Here is a 14,545-nt window from a genome sequence, read left to right on the forward strand (position 1 = left end):
GTCAACATTTGACCTACTTTTGACCGGTCAAAGGTCAAATTTTCGGAAAAATAGACTTTTTTCAACTTTCGGCGGCGATTGCGGCAAAACGGTGGGAGATATCGACTTGAAACCTTCACTATCGTGTTCCTTGATCAATTCTCTATCGTTTGGTATGTATTTCGTTTCCCTAGCTCTAAAAATGGCGTGTTGGGAGCGCCGGAAGTCGGCAAGGTCACAGTCGGCGGCAGAAATTCGAAAAATCAAAATTTAAATTTTTGAAATCTGATTGTATTTTTGGATTTGGGAGGTCCATTTGCTCCCTATAGAAGCTAATATTGCTGCATATTCCCATTGAGGTGACAAGAATTAGCAAAATAGTGGTTCGGGCGCTTTTCAAAAATAGTACCGGACGCTGTTCCTCTTGTGACGTCATAGCTCCGTGACCTGACCTGACCCGGTCAAATTTCTTATACCATATGATAGCCAATACTTGCCCCAACATGCATGGGAAGTTTCATCACGATCCATCAACCGATGTCCGTACCACCGGCAGGAAACCTCGGGCGTTGGCACTCAGTTTGTGAAAATCCGGCCGGAGGCTGTACCTCTTATGACGTCATAACTCCGTGACCTGACATGACCCGATCAATTTTTTTTCGGCAAAAGATGCGCAAAGGTTGCCCCAGAGGGTATTGAAAATTTCAGCCCGCTACGACAAGCCGTTTAGCGTGCACTTCGAAAAAACCTCAGGGGGGGGGGGTTGATACAACCCCCCCCCTCCCCCTAGGCGTTCTAGGGTTAATATTTATTTACTATTCTTTTCTATTTTGAAGTAAACGCACAAGGCGCGTAAAGCATAAGGCGTTCACAGGGCATTCGACACTAACCGGCCGGGAGCAGGAAGAACAGCAGCACGGCCGGGAACAAGTAGAACAGCGTGTCCACGAGCACCTCCAGACGCGTCTGGTAGCGCCGGCTCTTGATCCGCTGACGGGCGCGGATCACCTGCGTGTGGGGTCAGAGGGAGGCCAGTGGAATCATACAGGGTCAGAAGGGGCAATACGGGGTACTCGAAAGCATAGCAGCACCGTTTAAAACGGACCAGCAACATGTCTCGCTACGCCCATCTTGCAGATCTGACCTGCATTGGCCTCGTGCACAATACATATGATCTTCGGATCGATAAGAAAACGGGTGGGTCGGGTGAAATACCTACGTAAGGGCAAAGCAGCTTCCCAACGCCCATAAAGCAATACCAGACAAACAAAAACACGCACCATTGGTTTCCCTGTATCGAAAACGAGTAAATAAATTACATCGTAAAGTAAACAAGACAGCTCTCGCTTAACTGAAATCGTCAGAAGATATCTATACGATTTTTGCTATCCTGGCCCTATATTTCTCTCGAGCAATAAATTTATAAATGTGATAAGGGGCGGTTCACTCCGAAGTAAAACAGCCCCTGTGAAAAAGCGCACTTTATTTTTCCTTTTTGTGAATGGTCCGATAATACTAAAATTGCCATTTCGACAAACGTTAGGTTACAAATGCGAGAGCAACTGCTCAATTACCTTGTTAGAGGAAATAAAAACTGTAAACCATTGTTTTCATTGACATTAGAGGGTTTTGGATGAAAGGAGACGCATTTTAGGCAACATTACTTTTAACCGTTTTGTACTTGTGTCCACCAAGCTCACCTTGTTGCTGAAGAGATCCGATATATTCTTTAGCAGTATCCCATTGAATGGTATGCCAACCAGAGCATACAGGATGCATACCACACGTCCCAGAGTTGTGGAGGGAGCTATGTGGCCGAAACCTGTCCACACAACACACGCACACAGATATGGTCAATAAACACATCATTTTCGTCGTTCTCAATGGTAATCTCACGGTCCACGGTGAATGAGCCCGTAAGAATATCATTAGCCGCGTTTACATAGGGCTAGTTGCCAGATAGTGGAATTTCCACTAACAGAGGGTTCACGAGAAATACGCCATGGCTAATATCCTGGACGCAATTCGGTGTGCAGACGAAAATATGCATGTGAGTGCTAGAAATTCGTAAATTACATGATTTCATTGACTTTTTTTTTTGTTAAAAACACGTCATGACAAGCTCAGCAAATCTATTCATGGTGGCTTACGTGGCAAATTGGCTTTCCTTCGTGGGATAATGCCATTCTCATTAGCTCTACTTTGATTAGCGTATGACTGGTGTTCGTGTAAAATAAGCAATTTTCCCTATTTCCTTCATCAATTTGGTAGCTGAAACAGCTACCAATTTACTTCCACTATGACAGTTTCCAGTAACATATGCTACTGATTGGCTAATATTAGCCAATCAGATCTCTGGAGATCCCCGTAGTGCGTTACAACTATGACGCGGCAAAGACATATTTGGATATATCATTTCTGTATTGATATGCCTATCTACATACATTGCATTGGCCTTGTGTGGATGTCATGAAGAGAAATATTTTGGCCTAAGGTCAGTGAGACGCTAGTTGCTACTCTTCTATACGCTATGCCCTTTTTCAATATGATTACGGTGTCGTGTTCTGACTGCAGACTCCTGGTAAGTTTGTGCAGGTCTCACGGAAGGGGCGAGGGCGCTCTTTCGCTGTTCGATCCAGCAGGCAACAACAATGATTTTTTGTAAGGGAGTATCAATGGAAGTCACAAATTTATTTAAAAGTTGGTAAAGTTGTTTTGGTTTAAAAGCTGGTGCATTTGCCTTGTCAAGGGTATGGAACCTCAATATATTGCTAAGTCTCATATTTCCAGGATGTTGATAGGTATGTTTGGAAAAAGATGTTTTGATAATGTCGAGAAATGTAGCAAGGACTTTTCTATCTTCAAATCAGTTGCTTGCTACAGTTTCATGATATTAAGGTGTGCATGAAATTATGAGAAAAGGTAAAAAAATATGAACAAAAATTTCGTTAAAGGGACCCTCCCACCTTAACATTAGTTTTGAGTTGAGATAGCCAAGTTTGCGGCCAGGCTCAGAAACCACCATTTATCCTGGTCGCAACCCCCGCAGCTTTATGGTGTTCAAGAAATTTCTTCCCTTTACTTGCAGGGTGGGACCAGCGTGGTCCCTATCTCTTAACCATTACGGGAATCTGATGACGTCATCAGGCTTTCGAACGTCCGTTAAATGTTTGACTAAAACGTTTTGTAGCACGTGGTGGTATATGCTGCTTTGCGCGCAACAAATGCCGCACTTTCAAATAAAGTCGCTAGGAACAGCGGAGATCCCAAAAAGTAAACAAAAGTAAAAGTCTAATATCTTGAAAACCGGTGAATATTTTTCGATGAAATTTGGTAGATATTCGTTTTTGCTCTTTCTGAACCGAGCGACATCACTTTCATGCCAATTCATTAACTTTTTTGAAGGTGGGAGGGTCCCTTTAATTCATGATGCATGATAGAACAAATAATTTTCTTTTGTTGATTAAAGCAAGGCTTGCGACTGAACCATAATGTGCATTGACTGCTGCGCAGTGTCCCAAAATTTGTAGATGTGGGTGGGAAACGACATCCAAATGCAAATCATTTTCCACTCTCACCTCCAGTTTTCAAGCCCAATTTTCCACTCCCAATTCCACTGAGAAGGAGCAATTGCGGGAATGGTTGTTTTACATATGCTTTGACACAGTTGCAAAATTGGTACCTTCATACGTATATCATAGAAGTAATTACTGGTTATTATTATTGGAGGTTTTTTTTTACAGCATTCTCGTCAAGTAAAATACATTATCTTCTTTAAAAGGACCATAGTGTGAGGTGTAAATACAGTCTGTAAGGTTGTCCAGACTAATTGTGCCCCTATTTGTACAGCCTCGGCTGGAGCCGCAGCAGGCGCGCTACGGGGTTCCGGCGCCGACGAGCAGCCGAGCGCAGCAGGCCCGCCACCGGACTCCAGCGCCGACGAGCCGCCGGCCGCAGCGGGCGGGCTCCAGGGTTCCAGCATCGATGAGCCGCCAGCCGCAGCAGGCGGGCTCCAGGGTTCCAGCATCGATGAGCCGCCAGCCGCAGCAGGCGCGCCACCGGGGTCCGGCGCCGACGAGTAGTCGAGCGTAGCAGGTGCGCCACCGGACTCCAGCGCCGACGAGCCGCCGGCCGCAGCGGGCGCGCCACGGGGGTCCGGTGCCGACGAGCGGCCGAGCGCAGCAGGCGGGCCCCGAGGTTCCAGCGCCGAGCCGCCGGCCGCGGCAGGCGCGCCCCGAGGCTCCAGCGCCGATGAGCCGCCGGCCGCAGCAGGCGCGCTACGGGGGTCCGGCGCCGACGAGCAGTCGAGCGTAGCAGGCGCGCCACTGGACTCAAGCGCCGACGAGCCGCCGGCCGCAGCGGGCGCGCCACGGGGATCCGGTGCCGACGAGTAGTCGAGCGTAGCAGGTGCGCCACTGGACCCCAACGCCGACGAGCCGCCGGCCGCAGCGGGCGGACTCCAGGGTTCCAGCATCGATGAGCCGCCGGCCGCAGCAGGCGCGCCACGGGGGTACGGCGCCGACGAGCAGCCGAGCGCAGCAGGCGCGCTTTTGGACTCCAGCGCCGACGAGCCGCCGGCCGCAGCGGGCGGACTCCAGGGTTCCAGCATCGATGAGCCGCCAGCCGCAGCAGGCGCGCCACCGGGTTCCGGCGCCGACGAGCGGCCGAGCGCAGCAGGACTCCAGCGCCGATGAGCCACCGGCCGCAGCGGGCGGACTCCAGGGTTCCAGCATCGATGAGCCGCCAGCCGCAGCAGGCGCGCCACCGGGGTCCGGCGCCGACGAGCGGCCGAGCGCAGCAGGCGCGCTACTGGACTCCAGCGCCGATGAGCCGCCGGCCGCAGCAGGCGCGCCACGGGGGTCCGGTGCCGACGAGCAGCCGAGCGCAGCAGGCGGGCCCCGAGGTTCCAGCGCCGAGCCGCCGGCCGCGGCAGGCGCGCCCCGAGGCTCCAGCGCCGTTGAGCCGCCGGCCGCAGCAGGCGCGCTACGGGGGTCCGGCGCCGACGAGCAGTCGAGCGTAGCAGGCGCGCCACTGGACTCAAGCGCCGACGAGCCGCCGGCCGCAGCAGGCGGACTCCAGGGTTCCAGCATCGATGAGCCGCCAGCCGCAGCGGGCGGGCTCCAGGGTTCCAGCATCGATGAGCCGCCAGCCGCAGCAGGCGCGCCACCGGGGTCCGGCGCCGACGAGCAGCCGAGCGCAGCAGGCGCGCTTCTGGACTCCAGCGCGGACGAGCCGCCGGCCGCAGCGGGCGCGCCACGGGGGTCCGGTGCCGACGAGTAGTCGAGCGTAGCAGGTGCGCCACTGGACTCCAACGCCGACGAGCCGCCGGCCGCAGCGGGCGGACTCCAGGGTTCCAGCGCCGACGAGCTGACGGCCGTAGCGAGCGCGCTCCAGGATTCACGCACCGACGAGCCGCCGGCCGCAGCAGGCGCGCTACTGGACTCCAGCGCCGACGAGCCGCCGGCCGGAGCGGGCCGGCTCTAAGATCCACGCACCGACGAGCCGCGGGCCGCCGCGGCCGGCCTCCATACGGAGGACGACACAACATCACCGTTCAGGTAATCCGCGCTCCAGCTGCAAGGCGCGGCCGACTCGGGGTAAAGTGGACGTACAGAGGTACGAATCACTCTCCGCCCACCCCCGCCAGCCGCGCCTACTGAAAATGGGCCGCGCAACCCTTAGCAAAATGTCCAGGCGTATTGCATTTGAAGCAAATAACCTCTGCAGCACTTGTCTGCTGTCGATCCTTACTGGGCTTGGTACATTCCCTACGCCAGTGTCCCTCCAGGCCACAGTTCGGACACGGCCCCGGCGGTGAACGTCTGTGAGTCCTTTCCTGTCGTCCTGCCTGGAGTGCATCCACCTTCTTCTCCAGATTCGCCACAACCAGGGACAGCTTGGATACCTCATCCTCCAGGCGGTGCTCTTGAGACTGTTCCTCAATATGACGTACACGAGGTCCCATTACCTGCTCCAGCTGTCGAGCTCTTTGCAGTAGGTCCCTGTAACTTTCTGTTTCCTTCAGGGTCAGTAGTAACTGCACTCTCATAGCTTCATCAACATTGTTCAGAAATGTGGAGCGACAAACAGTTCCCAACTGTTCTTCACTGAAGGGAGCATATGCTTTCCTGCCAAGGCTCTTCAAAGCCTCGCCATACTGCATGACAGTTTCTCCAGGCATGCGTGAACGCTTGGACAGCATGATGGCATAATCTGTAGGGAGAGCTGGTGTATGATACTCAGCTTTTAGCGCCTTTTTCAGTGTGTGAATGTCAGTACACTCCATGGCAGGCAACTGGCGATAAAAATCAAAAGCTGGTCCAGTCAGGCAGGCAGGGAGCTGCAGGAACTGCTTTTGTTCTGACCACTCATTGGCTTTTGACACCACTTCAAAATGGGCCAAGAATCTTTCCACATCACCAGAACCATTAAATCTGTCTGGCTTAACAGGGGCACACGCCATGTCCTGTGTCCGTGGCTCCTTGGCCGCTACTTTAAAGAGAGTGCTTGAACTTTTTCATCCACGCTATCACAAAAACTCATTGACTTGCTGGAATTCTGCCACCTCAAGCGTCTTCGGAAGCAAGAGTGGGTTCCAGACTGGGTTGAATGGCTGCCTCCAAATGTGAGAAACTGTTCACTCAGAAATACAAGTATATTCAACCCAGTCGACGCTGTGGGCAAAGCGGGACAAACAGATAGTTAGAACACCTCCCAACAATGCCAACCACCGCATGCAAGCAATGCAAGGCGCTGCCATCGCATTCGCTTAGCATGCCAGATTAATCCAAAGTGGACGTGCAAACATGCCAACAGTACATGCTCCAGCCCAGACCGTACAAATAGGGGCACAATTAGTCTGGACAACCTTACAGACTGTATTTACACCTCACACTATGGTCCTTTTAAAGAAGATAATGTATTTTACTTGACGAGAATGCTGCAAAAAAATCCTCCAATAATAATAACCAGTAATTACTTCTATGATATACGTATGAAGGTACCTATTTTGCAACTGTGTCAAAGCACAAAAGAACAGCATTCTGACAGCTCACTGTGTTATGTTGAAATGGCAAGTTTGGTTAAACTTCGTCAGTGCTGAACTTTGATTTTAATGGCTAATTATTTTGTCATTTCAGAGTGTTAATGGAAACAGACGATACTGAACTGGGGCCGGACGCGGCAGGCGACGTACGCTGTGTTGCGCTGGGCAAAACAGTCCAAGATGCTGGTAGCGGGTGAAATACGCAGCTGCTCGTCGTCTCCTAGAGCGCCGCGGACGCCGTGGACTGTGCCATCAAAGTCGACGGAAAGTCGGTTCCAGCAGCCGACCGTCTCAAACTACTCAGAGCCACCCCCTCAACCCGCTCCTTCACTTCGGGGCCCATTGCCGCAGTCTCCGCTCCCGAGTGCGCCCCGGATCCAGCAGCTTCGCAAGCTGACAGCGCGGCGCTGGGGACTAGAGGAACGACAGCTCTGCGCTGTAGCGTCTGGATACGTCCGTGGAGTGCTGGTGCACGCGGCCGCCACCTGGCTCCCGGTGACGCCACAATCCCACGTGGAACTCCTCCAAAGGGAGATGCAGGCGGTGACCCGTATATCACCGGCTGCCCCTTGTTTATCCCAGCCCACGCAGTGATGGTGAAGTCCGGACTGATGCCGGTGCCCGCTGGCCGCCCGGCGAGACGTGCTGGTAGCGAAGCTCTTCGCCAAGGCGCACGCGCTCCCCGAGGGCAAGCCCTCAGGACTATCGCGGAAGATGGGCCGCCCAGCCGACTGAAGTCGGTGACGGGCTGGCGTGGGGTGGGGCACGAAACCTGGCGAGCGGCTGGGATAATCTCTGATTCATGCTCGTGTCGCCAGTCGCGAGTGACATCTGTGTGCGGCGCGCGCGTCCAAGATGGCGGGCGGCGATGAGGTGCAGTCGGCCGCCGCCGCCGAGAAGCCGTCTGAGATGGAGCTACTTCGGGGCATGCTGCAGCAGCAATTGGAGCTGGCTGCAGCGGCAGCGCGACGTGAGGAGCGGATGGCGGCGCTGTTGGAGCGGGTGCTTCCCGGCCCGACGGCCGTGCAGGACGCCACGGCACCCGCCCAGGCAGCCGCGGGGCCCGATTCCGGCGCCCGGCCGCGTGCACGCATGCCCGCCGCCGGCACGCCCACGCCCCGGCTGGCGGCTACCGCTACCCTCAAGGAGTTTGAGGCCTGGAAAGAGAAGTTCTCCGGCTACTGCCTCCTCACCGGCGTCCACGATCTCACCGAGGCTGAGCAGCGGGCCGCCCTGCTCGCTGTTCTCGACGACGACTGGGCCCGCGTGGTCCGGTTTGGCCTGCCCATCCCGGCCGAGGCGTCCATGGCCGATGTAATCACCGCCATGCACACCCACCTTCGGCGGCAGCGGAACGTGGTGATCGACCGCTGCGAGTTTAACATGCGGATGCTGGAGCCAGGCGAGTCAGTGGACGATTTTATCTGCGCCCTGAAGGAGATAGCGTCCTGCTGTGATTTTTGCCCGAACTGCACCGATGATAGGTTCCGAGACCATCTGGTGGTGGGCACCAGTGATGACGAGGCCAGACGCCGCATGCTGGAACTGCCCGATCTGACCTTCCAGATGGCCGCCGACCTGTGCCGGGCGTCCGAGAGCGCCCGTCTCAACAGCTCGGCGATCCGTGGCCCGGGCGAGCCGTCTCTGCGCCGGCTCTCCGAGTACCGGCGACAGCGCGGTCGGCCGAGCGGCGCGGACTCGCGCTCGGCCGACCAGACCCGGCGGTGTGACCGCTGCGGTGCCGCGCAGCACACGGACGGTCGTGCCTGCCCCGCCCTGGGTCGCACCTGCCACCGATGGCCACGAACGGGACCACTTTTCCTCGGTCTGTCGGCATGCCGCGGGCACTGACGAGCGGCGCCGGCAGACGCCTAGTTCCGAGCGCAGCCACCAGGGACAGGACTGGCGCTTCCGTAGCGCGAGCAGCAGCCGCCAGGGGAGGGGCCGGCGCCACCGTAGCGCAATCAGCCGCCGCCGTGTCAGCACGGCTGCCGACGCGTCGCACCGGCAGGTTTCGGTGCTGGCAGCGAATGCAACCACGAGAGACACGGGGAACCGGCAGCAGTCAGCGCCGCCGGCAGCCCGGACGCCGGGCGCGCGCCTCAACAGTGTGACGGCCCACCGGTCGCCGCAGGTCCGGCTACAGCTGCACCTGCCAAACGGAGTCAGGCGGACGACCGTATGGACGCCCGACACAGGCGCCGAGATATCAGCCCTCTCACCGCAACAAGCCGAGTCCATGGGAGTGAGCAGAGCGGACCTCACGCCCTCCACGGCTGTGCTGTGGGCCGCCGACAGCCGCCGGCTGGACTGTGTGGGCACGTGCGCCCTCACCCTGCAGCTCGGTGACGTCATACAGACCGTGCAGGTGTCCGTTCTGCGAGCACTGCACTCACCACTGCTGTCGTGGCACGATTGTATCGGCCTGGGAATTCTACCGGCGAGCTTTCCCCGGCAGATTTGCCAGCGCGGCTCGGCAGCCGAGACTGGGACGGACGGTGGGGCACCGGAGCCGCCGCCGCCCGGCGAGCCGCCTGAGGCCCCCGCCGCCGGCAGACAGCCCGCACTACGGCGCTGCAGCGGCACGACGGCGGCACCTGAGGAGACCCGGGACATAACCCGCGTCTCTGCCGCCGACCGGCCGGCCGCCAGCTCGGCCGGCGCCGACCCGACCGGGCGGGCGCCGCCGCCCGGCCCTACGCGCGCGCCGCCGCCCTGCCGCCGGTGGCACCCCCTCCGCACGGCAGCGGCGGGCAGATTTCGACAAATTGAAAGCCGAGTTCCCGAGGGTCTTCGATACGGAGTCGACCCTGCGGAAGATGACGGGGGAGCCGATGAAGATCGAGCTGACGGACGACGCCGTCCCTCACGCTGTGACCACCGCCCGGAATATCCCGTTCTGTTGGCGAGAGGACGTGCGACTGCAACTCGACGAGCTGATGGAAAAGGACATCATCGAGCCGGTGGAGCACCCCACAGACTGGTGTCATCCGATCGTTCCTGTGGCCAAGGGGTCGTCAGACGGCACAGTGTCCGGCTGTCGGCTGACCGTGGACTTCACGAAACTGAACCGGTTCGTGAAGCGACCGACGTACCCGGTCCGCTCGCCTCAAGACGCACTCGCCTTCGTCTCACCCGGCGCTGCGTACTTCACCAAGCTGGACAGCAAGGCGGGGTACCACCAGGTCCCCATCCGGCCAGAAGACAGAGACGAGACCTGACGTGTTTTATCACGCCGTGGGGCCGCTACCGGTACCTGAGGGCTCCAATGGGAATCGTCAGCTCTGGCGACGTGTACAACCAGCGCGGTGACGCCGCGCTCGGCGACATCCCGCGCACGTGTAAGGTCGTGGACGACGTCCTGGCCTATGACGCTGACTACGCCGCCCACCTGCAGCACGTGCGGCAGATTCTGCTAAGGTGTGACCAGCACGGTATCACACTCAACCCGGACAAATGTCAGTTCGCGGAAGACGAGGTCGAATTCTGCGGCTTTCGCATCAATTCGGCTGGCTATACCGCCGACGGCAAGAAAGTCCGTGCCATCCAGGCCTTCCCCAGGCCGGGCAACATCACCGACCTACGGTCGTTCCTCGGCCTGGTGACCCAGCTCGGCGCCTTCTCCCCAGAGGTCGCCGCCGCCGCCTAGCCGCTGAGACAGCTGCTGCGGCCGCGGAACGCGTGGCTGTGGACGCCAGCGCACGAGCAGGCGTTCAGCGCGGTGAAGATGGCACTCACGTCGCCTCCCGTGCTCGACTTCTTCGACCCTCGCCGCCGCACAGTCCTTGAGACTGACGCCGCTCGCTCCGGCGGCCTGGGCTACTGCCTGCTGCAGCAAGACGCCGCAGGCCGGTGGCGACTGATCCAGTGCGGCTCACGCTTCCTATCGGACGCCGAGTCGCGGTACGCCGTGATCGAGTTGGAGCTGCTGGCCCTGGCCTGGGCCTGCAAGAAATGCAGCATCTATCTCGGCGGGATGCAGCGGTTTGAAGTCCTGACCGATCACCGGCCGCTCATCCCGATCCTCAACAGTAAGAGCCTTGCGGAGATCGAAAATCCGCGGCTCCAGCCTCCAGCGGCTACGAGAACGGCTGGCGCCGTTCAACCTGCTCGCCATCTGGCGGCAAGGCAAGCTGCACGCCATCCCGGACGCGCTGTCGCGCGCGCCGGTGGATGACCCGGCGCCTGAGGACGAGGAAGCCGAGAGGGACGCCAGCCATCAGCTCGCCAGCGTGCTCTCACGGCTGGCCACCGACGGGGCGGACGACGGTCCCAGCCCGTTCAAAGACGCGGCGCTGACAGAGGTGCGCGCCGCCGCCGCCGCCGATCCGGAGCTCATCGCAGTCACTGACCTGATCCTGAACGGGTTTCCAGAGCACCGGTCACAGCTGGACCCGCGCCTCCGACCGTACTGGGGAGTTCGGGACCGGCTGGCCGTGGACGACGGCCTGGTGGTGTGCGGCCAGCGGCTCGTGATACCGCCCAGTCTGCGGCGCGCCACGCTCGAGCGCCTGCACGCCAGTCACCAGGGCGTCGAGCGCACCAAACGCCGCGCGCGGCAGGTAGTCTACTGGCCGTTCCTGGACAGTGACATTGCGAACCATGTCGGAGCGTGCCCGGCCTGCCAGCAGTACCTGCCCAGTCAGCAGAAGGAGCCGCTGATGCCGGAAAAGACGCCATCACGAGTGCTTGAGGCTGTCTCCGCTGACTACTTCGCCTGGGCCGGCCGCACGTTCCTGGTATACGCGGACCGGCTGTCCGGGTGGCCGTTTGTGTCGCACGTGGCCGGCGAGGCGACTGCCAGAGACCTGGTCTGCAGCCTGCGCCAGATATTCGCGGCCACCGGCGTGCCCACCACCCTCCGGACAGACGGTGGACACCAGTTCACCGCCCGGCTCACCCGAGAGTTTCTGCGCCGCTGGGGAGTGGAGCACCAGATCTCTACACCGCACTACCCTCAGTCTAATGGGCACGCCGAGTCGGCGGTCAAGGCCGCCAAACGGCTCATCCAGAAGGCGACCAGCAGCGGCGAGCTCGACACGGACGCCTACGCGCAGGGGCTGCTGGAGCTGCGCAACACGCCGCGCGCCGACGGCCGCTCTCCGGCTCAGGTCCTGTTCGGCCACCCGCTGAGATTGGCAGTGCCGGCGCACCACCGGGCCTTCGCCGACTGCTGGCAGCGGGCGGCGGACGACTGTGACGCCAGGGCCGCCGCGCAGCAACAGGAAACAGCCGAGCGGTACGACACGACAGCCCGCCAGCACAGCGCGCTCACCATGGGTCAGCGTGTGCTCGTCCAAGACCCGCGGTCGGGGCTGTGGGACCGCGTCGGCGTCATCACGGCGGTCGGACAGCGGCGCGACTACCTGGTCCGGCTGCCCAGTGGCCGAGTCTACTGGCGGAACCAGCGCTATCTGCGACCCCAGAGATCTCTCATCTCGGAGGGCGCCGCCACACCTGCACCCGGGCGCCGGCAGCAGCTCGCTCCGAGCTCGGCACCCGACGGCACGGAGGAGACCGCCGCCGCTGCGCCGGCGGGCGGACAGCCGGCACCACCGGTGCTGCGGAACAGCGCCGACGACCCCAGCTCAGTGCGCCGTGGGACGCGCCGCCGTCGCCGTCCGGCCCGACTGACCGTGCGCTGGGCGGACCAGACGTACGACTGAGTTCGTGCGTCCACACCGTGTGTGGTGTACATTTTTGTTTATGTGTTAGACGCAATGCGTATCTTGTACCGACGCATGCGTCTTGAGGGGGGGGGGTTGTGATGGGGCACGTTTTCCTTTCCCTTCATTTGGTCTCACCCCCCGGTCATATGGAAGCACATAAAAAATAAACAGTTCCATGGTCGCCGCCATCGTGTTTCGGTCGTCCTGTGTCGCTCCAAGGATATCGCCGTGTTAATCGCCACTACCGACCATAACAGAACTGACGCATCGGCGGAAGCGGGAGTCCGCAGCGGAGAAGCCTTCGTGGAGTGTACACGGGTGTGGGAAATGAATGCTAAGTGTATCCAAATTGAAGGCACTGCTCTCGAATGATATAAATACTGAACAGCTTTGGATTGTTTATATTCCAAATGTTTACTTTCAGGACGAGTACTCCTTGTCATTCGGTCGTCAACTCCTCTCTCCGACCCCGGCTTAGCGCAGGCAAGTATAACCTAGAATTTGGCCGAGGGGGGGGGGGAGCGGAGGAATCCCGTAGAGAGAGCCTCCTACCTACAGAGGGCCCTCTACCCGAGGAGTCAGAGGGGTCCAGGGTCCTAGTGGTCAGACACAGACACTAGCGGTTATTCACAGGAGGCCCCACGCAGTAAATTGAAGGGCCCTTGGTGGCAGGCGAGTCGGAGAGCCTTGATTGTCCTGAGTCCTGACGTGATTTTTTGGGGGATTCCCATGAATTTCGTTCGTCTCCGACGTGATTTTGGCCAACGTTGGCCTTCTGCCAGCATGGGCCCTGAAAACCCCTAGGGGGGAGGCGCACCCCGTCCGTCCCCCCTTGGGTACGTCCCCGGGCGGTCCAGCGGCTCCACACGCGCCTACCGACACACAAGAAACTCTTGCCATTATGTTTGCTTCTGACGCAATCATGACAGAATGACGCTCTTTTGATATGCATGCTGCCATTGCTTTGGAGTCGGTCTTTTGAATTTCTGCGTTTTTTGGATCGGCTCCACTCTCCAGACAGTTGGCTCAGCGGTCAGCCTGATCGACCAGAGCAATGCGACACCTATACCAACTTGATACCAACCTTCTTGGCGGGGTGGTCAATTCATGAAGTGCGAATGCAAAACATGGCAATAGATGGCGGAACGAACAGCATGGGGATTAGGCTGGGACAGGCATTGAGGAATGAAATCCGTCACTTCCCAGATTTCGAACGCATCCTTAGAGTGCATTACTTTTATGTGCTTGCGTTCGGTCTTGGGATTTCTCAGCAGATGTCGCCAACAGTAGAGAGATTGATCTAGAATGTCTCGTTATCGGAAAAGTATGGTAGCCATACACCAAATGGTTTTTGCGTTTAGCTACCATATTACTTCCGATATGACTGTTGACATCACTGCCGATATGACGGAGCAGTGCCATGGATTAGAGATTTCCTGGATCGGCAACTCTCCGTCGGCGCCTTTGATGTAAGCGACCACGGCTGGCCACCTAGCGGCGGAGTGGTGAAGCTTGGTGAGATAGGACGGCGGAGGGTTGGGCGCTAATCCCTGTGGTAAACTGCGGGCCAAGATCAATCGAATTTAGGGATTGAACGGCTGGGTGCGGTGCGTTAAAACGAAGTTATGGTGTCGGGAACGCCCAGTAAGTCCATATTTGTCCTCAACGAAGTAATCGGACTATTGGGGTAAGACATTTTGTCTCGGCAGAGGACGTGCATGCGCAGTCGCCAAGCTCTTATGCCGGCGTAAAATGCACGCATCACCATCTTTTGATAACACACTGTTCCATCTTTTCCATCCTCAGGATAGTCAAATCCTTTTCCTCCACGCCTCAACCCCCTGATCCGGGC

At 58.4% G+C, this 14,545-nt stretch overlaps 1 protein-coding gene across 2 annotated transcripts in view; it reads right to left on the minus strand.

The window, feature by feature from the left end:
* Positions 1–14,545, minus strand: part of LOC122388990 (open rectifier potassium channel protein 1-like) — an 87,564-nt gene that overhangs the window by 47,925 nt on the left and 25,094 nt on the right. For both annotated transcript variants that reach the window (XR_006257889.1, XM_043380616.1), the window contains exons 4-5: positions 1,680–1,801; positions 870–987 (exon numbers count right to left, since the gene is read on the minus strand). Coding sequence is in view for 1 of the 2 variants with exons in the window: in XM_043380616.1 (XP_043236551.1) it covers positions 870–987; positions 1,680–1,801 (240 nt within the window). In the remaining variant the exon portion in view is untranslated. The remainder of the gene's footprint in view (positions 1–869; positions 988–1,679; positions 1,802–14,545) is intronic.

Source organism: Amphibalanus amphitrite, unplaced genomic scaffold (genome assembly GCF_019059575.1).
Source record: "Amphibalanus amphitrite isolate SeventyFive unplaced genomic scaffold, NRLGWU_Aamphi_draft 000341F_arrow, whole genome shotgun sequence".
In the NCBI taxonomy this organism is placed as follows: Eukaryota; Metazoa; Arthropoda; class Thecostraca; order Balanomorpha; family Balanidae; genus Amphibalanus; species Amphibalanus amphitrite.